Source organism: Xenopus laevis, chromosome 7S (assembly GCF_017654675.1).
Source record: "Xenopus laevis strain J_2021 chromosome 7S, Xenopus_laevis_v10.1, whole genome shotgun sequence".
Classification (NCBI taxonomy): Eukaryota; Metazoa; Chordata; class Amphibia; order Anura; family Pipidae; genus Xenopus; species Xenopus laevis.
In genome coordinates this window covers 20,487,170-20,503,781 of record NC_054384.1, presented here as the reverse complement: position 1 = coordinate 20,503,781, position 16,612 = coordinate 20,487,170, and the positions used below count along the sequence as shown (strand labels likewise).

At 39.5% G+C, this 16,612-nt stretch overlaps 1 protein-coding gene across 2 annotated transcripts; it reads left to right on the top strand.

Moving 5' to 3' along the window:
* Positions 1-1,101: 1,101 nt before the first annotated feature.
* On the top strand, positions 1,102-12,479 carry fgf8.S (fibroblast growth factor 8 S homeolog). 2 transcript variants are annotated; one of them, XM_018227457.2, is made up of 5 exons: positions 1,102-2,019; positions 2,773-2,809; positions 4,559-4,706; positions 9,259-9,365; positions 11,354-12,479. In XM_018227457.2, exons 1-5 carry the CDS (start codon positions 1,988-1,990, stop codon positions 11,630-11,632), a joined length of 603 nt encoding a protein of 200 aa, XP_018082946.1. In that variant the 5' UTR covers positions 1,102-1,987; the 3' UTR covers positions 11,633-12,479. The 2 variants fall into 2 exon arrangements, with proteins under 2 accessions (XP_018082946.1, XP_018082945.1); XM_018227456.2 differs by having other exon boundaries at positions 1,121-2,019; positions 4,526-4,706.
* The last annotated feature ends 4,133 nt before the right edge of the window (positions 12,480-16,612 follow it).

The following is a 16,612-nucleotide window of genomic DNA, read 5'->3' as shown; positions in this document are numbered from 1 at the left end:
AGAGAGAGACACAGAGAGAATGAGAGAGCGAGAGACATAGAGAGAGAGAGAGAGAGAGAGAGAGAGACATAGAGAGAGAGAGAATGAGAGAGAAAGAGAGAGAGAGAAAAAAAGAGAGCGAGAGACAGAGAGAGAATGAGAGATAGACAGACAGACAGACAGACAGACAGACGATAGATAGATAGATAGATAGATAGATAGATAGATAGATAGATAGATAGATAGATAGATAGACAATGAGAGAGAGAGAGATGATAGATAGATAGATGATTATGATAGAGAGAGAGGGAGCGAGAGAGAGAGAGAGAGAGAGAGAGAGAGAGAGAATGAGAGAGAGAGAAAATGAGAGAGAGACAGAGAGCAAGAGACTGAGAAAGATGATAGATAGATGATTATGATAGAGAGAGAGAGACAGAGAGAATGACAGAAAGAGAGAGAGAGAGCGAGAGAGAGAGAGAGAGAGAGAGAGAGAGAGAGAGAGAGATAGATGATAGATAGATAGATAGATAGATAGATAGATAGATAGATAGATAGATAGATAGATAGATAGATGATAGATAGATAGATAGATAGATAGATAGATAGATAGATAGATAGATAGATAGATAGATAGATAGATAGATAGATGATAGATAGATAGATAGATAGATAGATAGATAGATAGATAGATAGATAGATAGATAGATAGATATAGATAGATAGATAGATAGATAGATAGATAGATGATAGGATAGATAGATAGATAGATAGATAGATAGATAGATAGATAGATAGATAGATAGATAGATAGATAGATAATAGAGAGATATGCTTTCAATAGATAATAGATAGATGATAGAGAGAGAATTGATAGGTAGAGAGACAGACAGGTATATAGATGAAGGATATATATGGGTAAGAGATATGGGTATATAGATGATTACACAGAGAGATGGAAGTCGGTGCACTAGTCTCTCTATATAAATCTCTGGCCCTATAGAGACACACTGCTGTGCTTTAACCTTATTGCAGCCACTTGTTCTGATTTAGTGATTTTTTTCTTTACCTTTCAAGTGGAAATGGCCCATCGGGTATAGCAATTGCCTGTGAGTACAATGAAGTGCATCCTGTGAGGCGAGATATACAAGGGGGTGGTTCCCGGCTCCATCCTCCCACATTTAACCCAGGACAGATGAGAAGGGAGTTTGACATTGGAGAGTTCAGGACAAGAGGAGGGACAAGGGCTGATCGCTGGCAATCGCTTCACTTACTGCTCAATGAGACAGCGGCCAACACACAGGCAGAGACTCTCACACACGCACTGTCTCTCTCTCTCTCAGGGTTACTATCTGGAGGTCTCTGAGCCGCTCAGCCAGGTTGTGATATTGGCTGGTGGGGTCGGAGAAAGCTTTACTTTACTCATCATCAGCTCAGACTTAGCAAGCGCCGCTGCTTTCAACACAACGTCATTTTGGAAGCGAGAGAAAGTGATCCTCCCAGGCTGGGAAGTAACTCGCCTTTCCCCACTCACTTCTCTCTGACTTTGCGTTCTCTCCTTAGCGCTCAACCTGACAGCGCCGCTCCTGCACCTCTGGGACGTGACCCCGGAGCTTTGCTGGGTCGGCAGCGGGAGAAGACTTGGACAATTGTCACCACATCGTTTCCTCACACTCGGGAGACTTGAGTTCCGCACCAGCTGCACAAGCGGCACCGACCCGGACCCGGATTTTACCGATACGCGCGACCCTTTCTGTCGCTACTGTTATATTTGTTTGCTGCCGACTAGGAGTGCAGCGTGTTCTACTCACCCCTATCTCCCTGGCTGTGGCTCGGTGCCCTCTCCTCCACACTCGGCTGCCTGGCCAAGGGGAATGGGCGGAGGAATTTGCGGGAGCTCCTGGGACTAAACATCAGCGCTGCACCTTCCCCTGCTGCTACCGACTGGGCTACTCACCGGCCTCTGCAATCCAACTCCCAGGGACTAGCGTGCGACTCCCAGCACCGCAGAATGAGCTACATCACCTCCATCCTGGGCTATCTGTAAGTATATTGGGGCACGGCACCCAACACCCACATCCCTCTCCCTATACCCACATCCCTCTCCCTATACCCACATCCATCTCCCTATACCCACATCCCTCTCCCTATACCCACATCCCTCTCTTTATATCCACATCCCTCTCTTTATACCCACATTCCTCTCCCCATACCCACATCCCTCTCCTTATACCCACATCCCTCTCCTTATACCGACATCCCTCTCTATATACCCACATCCATCTTCTTATACCCACATCCATCTCCCTATACCCACATCCCTCTCTTTATACCCACATCCCTCTCTTTATACCCACATCCCTCTCCTTATACTGACATCCATCTCTATATACCCACATCCATCTCCTTATACCCACATCCATCTCCCTATACCCACATCAATCTCCCTATACCCACATCAATCTCCCTATACCCACATCCCTCTCTCTATATCCACATCCCTCTCTTTATACCCATTTCCCTCTCACTATACCCACATCCCTCTCCCTATGCCCACATCCCTCTCTTTATACCCACATTCCTCTCCCTATACCCACATTACTCTCCCTGTACCCACATTCCTCTCCCTATACCCACACACACCTCTCCCTATGCCCACATTCCTCTCTTAATACCCACATCCCTCTCTTTATACCCACATTCCTCTCCCTATACCCACATCCCTCTCTTTATACCCACATCCCTATGCCCGCACCCTTCTTGCTAACTGGACCCTCTCTTCTCCTTTTTTTACAGGTCACTGCACTTGTTTGTCATCTGCCTGCAAGCCCAGGTAAATTGAGTTTTTAATTTCTATTCCTTGCTACTTGCATGCTTATTATTCTTATGCCTTTTCTGCAACTGGCTCAGTGTCAGGTTCACTTTACACCTTGTACTTTATTTTCTTCCAAAGAGCCAATGTTCTAATATCTGACCCACATTCACTGCCAGTCTATGGTGCAGAATGAGCTATAAAATCAATATTTGGGGTGCAAGGTTCCCTCTTTAGTATATCTACTTTGTTCTCCTCCAAAGAGCCAAAGTTTTAATATCTAACACAACTCACTGCCTGGCTATTGTGCAGAAGGAGCAATATTTGGGGTTCAAGCCAGGGCTCTCCCACTAGATTTAAGGTTACTGTACATCTTTCCTGCGGCACCCTCACTTCCCTCACTATTATTGAACTGGCCAGACTTGGGGCTATTAGGGGGTCCCAAGTGTAAAAAAAACCAATAATAATGCAGAGAAGGAATATGTGGGTAAATATGGATCAATAGAGGCCTTAACTTATACATTTGGCTATCAGGAACAGTAACGAAACATAGATATTCATTGCAGAGATTTAATTTTTTTTAATAATGTATATCTATACTGTTTCTATTCATGTGATAATTGAAATGAAAGGGAACAGCAATCTATATAAAGAGCAAAATAACTGGTCGGGTCTCATAGGAAGAGGAGCAAGGAGCGTATGGCAGGCAGACCTTCTCCATATGTTGCCCACATTGGAGCTGGCATCAGCATCTATAAACATATTGTCCATGCAAGAGCTGGAAGAATAGACTCACCCAGCGAAAAGAGAGGGTATGAGGAGGGAGAGTGAGGCACCGAGGGGAGAGGGAAGCTGAAATTGTCAGGCCTGTGTGCATAAAATACTGCAGACTTTGTGAGGTATGGGCTGTTCCTGAGATGCTAAATCTCTGATTTGATATGGGCATTGCAGATTGAGTTGGCTCGTTGCCCCCAAAGGTGAAAGCCGCATCTTCTTCCCATTTGCTTGGAATACATCTTTGTAAATGTCAAAGCCAAGCGCCCGTCTGTAAACTTTAAATATTGCTTAGTCTTCCCCCAAAGGGGAGCCTTATTCTGCACTGGCAAGGCAAGTGTAGCACTTCGGCTCACTAGTGAACCTGACTCTTGTACATGTTTCAGCTAAAGTGTAAGATAATGCAGCTCATAGTATTGTTTTATGTGCATTGTGTTTGTGAATAGAACCAATAAATGCTTTATTACTAGATCTTTAAAAGGCAGATAGGAGAGAGAGACAGGTCTTATTTCTCTGTATATATAGTTGTCCCAGAACATACTGGGAGTTGTAGTTCATCAATAGCTGCAGGTTAGACACCCCTGATTTTATCTTATTTAATGTGTAACATTTGAGTAGATTAATGTTAGTTTCTAAACTGCAGTGATTATCAGGCCAGCCTGTTCTGCACTGCTGAGTAGGAATAACGATCCCAATCAATATAATATCTGGAGAGGGCCTTGCTTCATGTCTAGATATATTTCCTTTTATTTATACTTTATTAATACAAACTGAATGACTGGGATTTGGTAATGACAAATAAACGGAGCATAATGAATAGCAAATCCCCCCTTAAACGTACCAAGGTAATGATTTTGTCCCTTTGGACAATGCATTTTGCCCACACAGTAAACTGTGTTGGCCCTCATTTAGCTGTATTAAGAAAGTATAAATATAATTGCTTGTTTTATATATTTCCTAAAGGTAACTGTTCAGTCCCCACCTAATTTTACACAGCATGTGAGGGAGCAGAGCCTGGTGACCGACCAACTAAGCCGGCGGCTCATCCGAACGTACCAGTTGTACAGCCGGACCAGCGGCAAGCATGTGCAAATCCTGGACAACAAGAAGATTAACGCCATGGCAGAAGACGGCGACCCACACGGTAAGAATACAATTTTATCCATTTCTATCTGTGTATACAGCAGGTTATGTGCGACAGGTGGGACCTACCGTTATTTAGGAATGGATCATTATATAATAGGGGATTACACAGAACATGGAAATCATTTGTACAACCCACAGCAACCAATCAAATGTGCTTTTGCACTCAGCTAACTTCTTATTGGATGCTAAAGATTTTTGTTCCAGCACTCACTTTGCCTGATGCCCTTGTCTCAGCAGAACCTCCTATATTATCATTATTCTTATAGTGTTACTGTAGCATTATTCCTAATTAGCTCCCGGAAAAACTGCAGATTAATAATTAAAGAAACAGCTACCATCTGACCTCATTTGGCCTCTGAATGATCAAGTAACTAACCTAGGTTTCAGGGATGGATGTGTAGCTGTTTAAGGACTACAGTGCCCCACTGAGCATTATGGGATTTGTAGTACTGATACAGCTGGGGAGGCGTCCATCCCTGATATAACCATTCTACAGGAAGATATTTTAAGATATTTGAGATATCACTTACATGCTGCATGGGGCCTTCTGCTGAGCAGCAGATATATAGCCAGAACTAAAGGCCACTGCAGAGGGTGCAGGTTACTGTAGGACCATTTAGAGCTTCTACACTAGAGAAGGGCTTTTTAAAAAATTGCCATCAGAAGTCATTACATAAATGTGACCGAGAAATGATACAATAAGAAAGAATGTCCAGCACAAAGATTCTATCCACAGGCTTCAGTGAGCTACACGTCCACCGCCATCCCATGCAGTGAGTCCATGTCCTTAGAAGATACAAATAGCGGAGCACCAAGGAAGCCAGTTTAAAATAGTAAAAAAGTGAACATTTATTTAGAGCACATTAAAATATCCAAAATTACAGCAGCATACCAAAACAACTTAGCTGCCCGCCTGACGCGTTTTGTGGCACCCAGCCAATTCATCAGAAACAAGAAATAAGAAAGAATACCAATACCTTTGGATGCTGCAACAGGGGTGATCCCAAATTTAATTCATAGTGCTTTCACACACTGCAATCACGTTTTCTGGATAACGCATCTTTCCGTAATTTGGGTCTTCACGCCTTAAGTCTACTAGAAATTCATTTAAACATTAAATAAACCCAATAGGCTGGTGTTGCTTCCAATAAGGATTAATTATATCGTAGTTGGGATCAAGTACAAGTTACTGTTTTATTATTACAGAGAAAAAGGAAATCGTTTTTAAAAATTTGGTTTATTTGGATAAAATGGAGTCTATGGGAGAGAACCATTCCGTAATTTGGAGCTTTCTGGATATCGGTTTAAGGGATCCTATACCTCTCTCTCTCTCTCTCTCTCTCTCTATATATATATATATATAACAACCAAAGGGGTCGGTGCACACAGAGCACAAAATGGATGCCTAGGTGCTGGAGCAATTAAACATAAAATGGAGATAACAAGCAGAGCCCGCACACACAGGACTTGAGTGAAGAAAAATTATTTTCGTTTATTCAACGTTTCGGCCCAGTCACATGAGCCGTCTTCACTTCCTGAAGACGGCTCATGTGACTGGGCCGAAACGTTGAATAAACGAAAATAATTTTTCTTCACTCAAGTCCTGTGTGTGCGGGCTCTGCTTGTTATCTCCATTATATATATATATATATATATTTTTTTTTGGCTGTTACTGTAGAAGCTGAAAAAGAAAGACTAAAGGCTTCATTTTCTAATTCTTCCTCCAAATTATTAGCAAAGGGGAATCCAGGCTTCTCAGGCAGGTTAAGTGTTAGAAAGCGTTGACACGAATATCCCCAGCACATAGGAGAGATTTCACGTGCTCTGATAGACATGATTGACTGGAGCTAGTCATTCAGACACAAAGCAGAACTTTAAAGCCACAGAGGAATATATATATATATATATATATATATATATATATATATATATATATATATATATATATATCAAAGAATTAGCATGGGAAAATGAAATTAAAAAGAAGGGAAAAATCCAGCAAAGAAAGTCAGAAGTGCTGATGATGTACAATACAAAACAGAAAAAGTACAAGCAGTTTCTCAGATGTAATGGTTTAACAGAGTTTTAGTCTGTAAATGTTAAACAAGAGGTTCAAGATTGTTCTATATGAATCTCCAGAGAGACCCCCATGTCTGGAAGAGCCATTAAAACTCTTCTTACGTTCACCTTTTTTAACATTTCCTGAATAGTTTCTCCTCTTCTCGGTCCAGTTTTGGGATCAAATGTGTCTCACTGCATTTTTTCTGCATCTACGTAGCTACTTTCCTTCAAAGTTCCAGCATGAAACATAATTTTACTGGGATAAAGCTGTCACTAACCCAACGAAAAAAAAAAAAAAACCCCGAATTGAAAATGTTAAGCTTTCCAAAAATAAAACATGAAAAACCCAAGCCCCCTACCACCCCCACCTTTTGTGAACTGAAACAAAGGACATTCATTTAGCATTATCTCACATAATAAAAGTCATCGGATAAATATTTTTTGGGGGGTCTAACAATATAACCGTCTCCATTATTGTGACATCAGTTATTCTTATATTTCGCAACTGCAACAACTTAATAAGGGGCCCTTATTGTAGTGAAAATACATAATGGGTGAATCTCTTTCTGTTTTAAAGGTAGAACAACATTGTTATGATTAATTATTAGTGATGGGCGAATCTGTGGCGCATTTTTGACGCCGGTGTCCGTTTTTAGACGCGGCAGTTTCGCAAATTTATTCGCCAGCGGGAGTTTGCCGCAAATTCGCACTTGGCAAATAAATTCGCCCATCACTATTAATTATGCAGTTCCCTAGTTATTAATATGATGCCTGATTAACGTTCCCTATTACCTATTTGGGTGCATCTTTGTCCAGTTCTACTCTTCAGAGGGAGAAGTAATCGAAGCCCAAACGTGACGCCTGCGTTTGGTTGTGTAGTTTTCTGCCCACCCGTAAGACAATGTATAAAAAATAACAAAGAAATCAATATTCTTTAAACCTTTTATTGGATTTCAAATTGATTTTCTTTCATTCCTGCCAACCCCCAAAAAAACAGAGCTACAAGGGGACCATTTATTTTCTCGGTTATTGAATTAAATGCTGCTTCAGATCATGGGACTTGTAACCCTATAAAGCTTGTGTATTAATAACAATTAACCGACATTAAGACAAATGCATTTCCACTGGAGCTGCCGGACGCATGCTGTTCCCCTGCTCCCTTTGCGTTAAGGATTAGAAGAGATTTTGGTCTGTTCTTTCTATGTTGAGCTGAATATAAATGAAAGCAACAGTGAATTAAATTTGATATACTTAATAGATGTAAGTACTAAATTACCAAACATAATACAACAATAATTGGTAATTTTTCATCATTATTGGATGAGCAGTGCTAGATTGTCTTTTAGATTTGAATATAGGGAATATGTCTGCTTGTAACGCTACATTGACCAAAAAATTTGCATAGTCACGTTAAATCACAATCAATGCCTCCATTAAAAATAAATCAATATGACTCAACACACACATACAGAAAGGTGAAACAAATTAAAGGGCATTTGCTACGTTTTCTTTCTCACTGATCCCTGCAATGTTGGCGTTCTCTATAAATGAAAAATGATGCCAGAGAGCGAGTTTCTGCTACTTGGAGATGTATATTCTATGTAATATTGTAATATTATATCATATTTGTCAAACTCACAGACATAAATAAATGGGGGGGAGTCTCCAATTGTGATTGACATTTTGTTATCTGTCTTGTCTGGGTCAGGCTGAACATGTCCTCACGCACAGATGTTTTCTGCCTGTCTGTCTAATAAATGACTATAGGGAGGTAGTGCAGATTTTTATTTCAATATAATATATTGGAACTGGCAGTGCCAGGAGGTCAACGGATCAGACCATTGTCCCATAAATCATTCCTTTCACTGTGCTCAGAGAGAGAAGCCTTTAAGTAACGGGTAACCAAAATTACCACTGTTTAAGTGGGAATTTATTGCAGAAGGTGAGGGGCATTAAAAAGTTATTATACCAATTCAGTGAAGCAGTAAAACTTGCAGGTTGTTGATCAAATCCTGCCCTTCATTTCTTACGTCTTCTGTTTTCTCATTGACGGCAGGCAGGAATAGTCAAGAAGGTTAAGGGAAAGGTAACTTTCTAGGGCAGATATATATATATTGCACATTACCAATATATTGGAATTTTAGATTAAAGTTTGGAACATATAATATCACGGTAGTTACGGTATACATGCAAATGCACAAGTACGCCACTTAGGAAGCAAAACATGGTTTCTAAAAAAAGGTACTTGCAAGGGTTAATTTTCCTGCTTGAGTTCAACAGGAAGGTGGGGGTTAAGCGCTTCTTGGGGTGACTTTTGTTTGAGTGAAGTAGTATTTATACACTATTGAACGCAGAAGTTGTGCATAAAGCTGCGAGCTATGGTTCACTATTAGTTTCTGTGTGTGTGCCCAGATTGGCACGAGTCCAGGCTAATAAATATTCCTTTTAGCTTGTAGCCATTAAATGATGTTCTGTCTTTGTCTCCGCAGCCAAGTTAATCGTGGAAACAGATACGTTTGGAAGCAGAGTTCGCCTTAAAGGTGCGGTGACTGGTTACTACATCTGCATGAACAAAAAAGGGAAGCTGATTGGGAAGGTAAGACGGAAAGACCTGTAAATTCATTTAAGCCTAAAGAGAAACAGAGAAGGTGGCGGGAGGCGCTGATTAAAAATAAGGGCAGGAGAGAACACAGGGAAGTGACATTGTAAAAACAAATTTTCTTCGATCAAAAGGCATACAGGAGGTGGGAAAGGAAAAGAGTAACAAAGAGCAGATAAAAGAATCAAAAAGAAGAAAAGCTGAAAGGGAAAAAAGGGGGTGTTTCGAATTCCATATATCTTTTTTTTTAACAAATATGCGAATTGCTTTGCTATTATGTTCAATTACATGGTACAAGTATTTGGAATGTTAAGACACAGAGTTCAGGCTGCCCCATCGCTAAGCCCTGAAATCTTCATATTAGTCATGCCTATGATTTTTTTAACACCCAGAAACTTTCCTTTTTAAACTTCACTTTCAAGCCTTTATTAGTTCCAACGTTGTCTGCTTCAATAAGAATTTCACTCCTTGTATGGCGAGGGGATCCAGGCATATTGTGAGGCCACCAGACGCCTGCACATACCTGCTTTACAATTCATTTTGCCTTTACCCACTGCATCCGCCAGTAATTACAGATTCCACAGCCCCCCATTTTCAATTACATTTTCATCTCTTGCTTTTTACCATCCAATATCATTTTCCCTGCGGTCCGATTGTGAGCTAATGCTGCAGGTGTGGTAGGCATATTGCACTTTTACATCTCACGTGTCGCCTATAAAGCAGTCAGATAACTAAGGCAGCTAGTGAGCATTTAGCATAAAAAGGTACCGTAAAAACTGAAAATACTGCATCATAAGAAAAGATTAAATCATTTAATAATTAAAAATAACCTTTTTTAAAAAAAGTTCTTACGATGCAAGATCATTAATATACAGGTAACAAAACAGGGGCAAGAGTTACACCTTACCTACAAAGATGTACCCAGTGGGCCCTGCTTATAAGAGCTTGCCATCTACTGAAATTCTTACAGTTACCTCTAGGGGGCAGTAATGAAAAAAAATGCTATTGATGGCAAAATAAACTATACTATATAGCATGCCTCTGTTTTTAATGATTTAATGCTGCTTACTTTGGAAGTTAAGCTGGTCTCAATTTGTTCTGTAAGCCTATACTACAGATCTATCCGTAAGTAGGGAATAGCCTTCTCTGTTTCTCTTTGCAATGAGCCTGAACTCAACAAATAAACCATAATAAAAATTGAGACAACATAATATATGCATGCAGTCGTGATGTTCTGCTGCATGTATTTGCTAAGCAAGTCAATAAGTGAAGCTTATGGGTAACTATAATAAGAAATCAGAGCACCCCAGTGCTGCTTTAAATGTTTATAACTAGTTTATTGTGACTGTAGATATAAATATTTTTGTTATTCTGTATATGTTGAGGTTGGTATGTTCTCTTCTTCATCACTTTCGTTGACCATTACTATTACTATTGCCTTAAAACAGTGATCCCCAACCAGTAGCTCGTGAGCAACATGTTGCTCTCCAACCCCTTGGATGTTGGTCCCAGTGGCCTCAAAGCAGGGGCTTATTTTTGAATTCCAGGCTTGGAGGCAAGTTTTGGTTGCATAAAAAACAGATGCACTGCCAAACAGAGCCTCAATGTAAGTTACCGGTCCACATAGTGGCTACCAAATGGGCAATCACAGCACTTATTTGGCACCCCAAGAACATTTTTCATGCTTGTGTTGCTCCCCAACTCCTTTTACTTCTGAATGTTGCTCATGGGTTCAAAAGGTTGGGGATCCCTGCCTTAAAAGAATCCATCAACTAATCAGGTTTAGTTTGAGCTTTATCTTCTCTACCAGGCCATGTTTAAAACATTTATAAAACAAAATACACCCAACAGAAGCCATCTACATTTGTCTCCAAATGTCACGCCAATGGTGGCCAATACTAAAGTGGTTTCAGATCGGATCAATGTGTAATTGTATTGCTCATTTTGTAATGTAGTCCTAACCTTATTTTCTGTTTGTTCTGCAGACTAATGGGAGGGGCAAAGACTGCGTCTTCTCGGAAATTGTCCTTGAAAACAACTACACGGCTCTGCAAAATATCAAGTACGAAGGCTGGTTTATGGCTTTCACGAGAAGGGGCCGCCCTAGGAAAGGCTCGAAGACAAGGCAACATCAAAGAGAAGTCCACTTCATGAAGAGGTTGCCAAAGGGACATCACACCACAGAACCTCATAAACGTTTTGAATTTATCAATTACCCTTTCAATAGAAGAAGTAAAAGAACTCGACATTCAAGTTCTCGGTAGGACACGGTATCTCACTACGTTCCACAGACTTCAGAAAAACAGACTACTCTATTCTAATATAAAATAAGAATAAAAAAGAAATCACGAACAAGCTGTTTTATATATAAATATACATATATATATATATTTTTGTTTTTACAAAAGATGATCTATTTTTTTATTCCTACGAACTTTTTTTTTTTTTAAGAAAAGTGGATTAAATGTACGGACTTACAAAAAAATGTGCTCTTCATATAGATTTTAGTTTTTTTTTTTAAATAACTAGCAAAAAATGTTGTAGGTGAAGATGAACCTGGGACCAAAAGTGCTACTTACAGGCAAAACACTTAACCAAAAGATAAATAAGGAACCGGTACTGGAAAACGGAAGAAGAACCTCGAGCAGGTTCTTTTTTATTTGTTCGATTTCCTAAACTCCTTTGTGGAAGAGTTGGGTTTTTATTCTAAATGCTTTTGATTATTTTTAAGAGCTGCTTTCTCATAGATTCAGTTTCCTTATTGGAAACGTAGAATGACCTGGTTGAAACAGGTTCTCGTGATGAGCAAGAATATTGTGTTGTTTGTTTTTTTTTGTTTTTCTGCCAACAAGGACAAATCATCTTTGACATAAAAAGACCTCAAGACGTGCAACTGCATGACGATGAAATGAAATGCATCCCAGTGGTAGGAAACAGTTGTAAGAAATAGTGATGAAAAAAAAAGTAATAATATTGTTATTTTTAAAAACACTGTACAAATGTCAGTTGTCTGGCAAGACCTTTGTCCTTTTTTTCAAGGATATGTGTACATATTAATATTAATGATGGAAATATTTATTTAAATGTGTATTAAAATTTGTACTAGTATTATGAATGCGTGCGTTTCCTTTTTGTCCTTTTTAACAACAATAGGAGTACCAAAATCCTCCTTAAACTGATCTGGGCCTTCTCAAGGGACCTATATATTCAAAGCCAATATGTGGCAAAGATATACTTTTACAGTACGTGAAAGTTAAGTGTTTGCATTTGTGGAATGATTGTACAGTGAATAGTCAATTCCTAACGTATAACTGTCGATAATGGTTGCACATTTTAGAATCTAGTGAGCTTTATTTTATGTCGGAGTATTAGTTAATATTAGTTCATTATCCTTCAAAAAGATACAATGAATTGTTAACCTACAGTAAATGAAATGTATCACTATGTACATCATATTAGAGAGATGCATTTGGCGAATATTCACCAAAATGCATTAAAGTGTATGGGTGACAATTTTTATTTTTTTTGACCATTGGAGTCAATGGGGACATCATTTCTGTGGCTGAACTCTGTGAAAAAATTCGCTCATCCCTAAATATGTAGATACATGATAGATAGTGATGAGCTAATTTGGGGCGTTTTGTTTCACTGAAAAATTTGCGAATTTCCAGAGAAATTTGCCAAACAGTGAGAAATCACTAATGATAGATAGATAATAGATGATAAATAGATAGATAGACACAGACAGACAGATAGATTAGATTGATATGGGTTTAGCTGTATGGATATATAGATGATTAGTCTCATAAAGTAAGAGGGTTTCTGTTATATAAAAACATGGATTAGATTTGCCATGGCCTAGCAACCCAGAGTAACCAAAGAGCAGTCAATTTACAGCTGGGTGTAATTTAAAAAAATCTGGTTGGTTCCTAGTTATGAGTTTTTTTTATATTGGCTTCAGGGTCAATGGGCCAACCAATGAGAAAAGAAAAATATATGTCTTGGACAATTTAGGAAAGCAAAAATGTAAGAAAAAATATGTACACGTTAACATGAAAAGTACTAAGATATCATGAGGTTATCAGGAGCACAAATTGCAATTAGTGATGGGCGAATTTATTCGCCAGGCCCGGATTCGCGGTGAAACGGGAGCAAAAATTCGCTGCCGAAAGTTCGCCGGCGTCAAAAAAAATGGACGGCGGCGTATAAATGGGCGTCAGCGTCAAAAACGGACCTCTGTGTCAAAAAACCCGGCGTCTGCGCCGTTTCGCAAATTTTTCGCCATTTCGCGAATTTCGTGGGAAATTCGCTAATTTTTTGGCGAAGCGAAACAGCGCAAATTCGCCCATCACTAATTGCAATGTGGTTTCCATTTGTTGAAAAGCATTTACATGATAAATGAGTTTTGGTGTTGCCCTACACCAGGTGTGGGCAACTTATGGTTCCCTACGATAGGTTTCGGAACTTAATTTTCCAAAGTGCCCTACAGTCTCTGGTTGTTGCTGGAGCCTACATGCTGCCTATTATTACTATACTATATTACAGGTGTCTAACTCCCCTACTTGCTTGCAGAAAAATCCCACCGAGACCCAAAAATACTAGAAATGCACCGAATCCAGGATTGGGTTCAGGATTCAGCCTTTTTCAGCAGGATTCTGATTCGGTCAAATCCTTCTGCGCAGCCGAACCAAATCCGAATCCTAATTTGCATATGCAAATTATGGGCGGGGAGGGAGATTGAGTTACTTTTTGTCACAAAACAAGGAAGTAAAAAATGTTTTCTCCTTCCCACCCCTAATTTGCATATGCGAATGCATATGCAAATTAGGATTCAAATTCATGAAGGATCGGCTGAATTAAAAATAGTGGATTTGGTGCATCCCTAAAAAAATACTCACATTCATTTAAGCAGAAAGCCAATTGAATAATGCTGACATTCTATATGACCCCATACAAAAATGTTTGTATTTCTAAATCATTTGTGAGTGGGCAGTTATAGAACAACCAAAGTGTTCCTGTAAAACGAGACACCTTGTGGCACTGACTTGTGAGAACTCAGTTTATATTTGGTGGCATTCAAACCATCCTTGAAATAGCCTTGGGAATTTTAGCCTGATTTATTGACGTACTTCGGTGACATTAGAAGTTATTTTAGCACGCTGCATGGTGACGTGATTGACTAAATCAGTAAGTTTGCATATACCTTTAATGGGATCTGTAACATGAACATGTGCCTAGTGCTGCTTTTTCGGGTGATCTTTAGGCATCAGCAAAGAATACAAAAAAAGGTTTTCTTGCTGTAATAATGCTAAAGTTAATCAGAGTAAGGATTTGCTGGAAAACAGCGATCCAGAAAATATCAAAAATGTCACCTACAGCTGGCCATAGATGTAAAGATTTTTAAAAGATCTTTTCGTTTTCGGGAGACCACGATTATCTTGAAACGATTGTTTAAATGTACGATTTGTCCATCAACTAAAAAGACCATTTCAAACGATATTGCCAGGAAAACTGAGGGTAGCTGCCTGCTTGGCCCTGCAAACATAGATAGATTGCACTGGGACCGATAACATTTTTTTAACATGGCCGATCAATTTTCTGACAGATGTCAGATGAAAAATCGTAAGATGCGCAATCGTTCAATTCCCACTAACCTCACAATAATTTGACGGATTGGTCGGATTGCACTGAAATCGATCGTTCACCAACGACAGATCTTTGCGTCTATGGGGACCTTTAAGTCTTCTGCCCTTTATCTGGAACATCACAGGTCTCAATCATTCTGGATAATGAATACCTTTATTCATTGTCTTGGCCAAAGGTCAAAGCTTGATGATTACACCCCAAAAGCTATGTTTGTGTTCTATGTATCTCCTCTCCATACCTTTCTCTTTGGTCACCCTACTGAAGGTTGAAGCCTGTGTGCAGTGCACCTTTCTCCCACTGTAGCACTGAGAAAAAACTCATTATATAACTGATAGGTATAATAGAAAGCAAGTGGCTTTGAAATATAGTTTTTGGCTTCTCTATACATGAAATGCCTTTCCACTAGTACCAGGAAAGCAGAAAGAAGGGACCATCTGACCCCACTCCTCTCCAGGTATGCATTAGCCACTCCATGCACTCCCCTATGGAACAGGACAAGTCACCATTGTTTAAGAATCTTTTCCACTTGGCTGGTGGTGGAGTAGAAAATTGATTGGCTCTCACCAATACAGGGGCTCCTTGGGGGAAAATATATGATAAAATGACAAAGGACATATATATTGTTAACAATTGTTACATATTTTTGGACATATTGTATATTTTGTGGGCTGTTGGTGCTGGTGTTATGGTAACAAACGGATCAGTCTGAAACCCGTAGTGTAGTTGACTTATGGCCTGCTCTATTACTAGTATGAAAGTCTGTGGGGGAAAATGTCAGTGGCGTAACTACTGGGGTGCATCCTCATGGGGCCTATAGCAGACAAGGCGAGACAGTGTGGGATAGAAGGTGTAGGCATTCATGCATGTGCATTTGGAGTGTAGGGGGTCCATTGGTGGGGAGGATGAAGAGTGCCGTCTGCAGAGTTGGCCGGCATGTAAATCATGCACCAAGACCCATGTAACTCTAGTTACACTACTGGAAAAGGTGTCTCTTAGTCCTTGTAGAACAAGCCATACTGTCTATATGTCTGCACTATGATCTATTCCTTGGTGTATCATACAACACTACAAAAGATTCTATAACTACTATAAAACTACAGGTATGGGATCCCTTATCTAGGAACCTGTTATCCAGAAAGCTCCGAATTACGGAAAGGCCATCTTCCTTAGACTCCTTTTTATCCAATTAATATTCAGATTTTTAAAAAATTATTTCCTTTTTCTCTGTAATAATAAAACAGTACCTTGTACTTGATTCAAACTAAGGTATAATTAATCCTTATTGGAAAAATAGCTTGAAGAAACACTGGACATTCACAGGTTGGACATGTACAAGTATGGGAACTGTTATCCGAAAACCCATTATCTAGAAAGCTCCGAATTACGTAATGGCTGTATCCCATAGACTCCATCTTATCCAAATAATCAAAAATGTTTTAAATTATTTCCTTTTTCTCTGTAATAATGAAACAGTACATTGTACATGATCCAAACTAGGATACCAATCATCTTTATTGTAAGTAGAACCAGCCTATTGGGTTTATTCAATGTTTACACGATTTTCTAGTAGACTTAAGGTATAAAGATCCACTTATCCG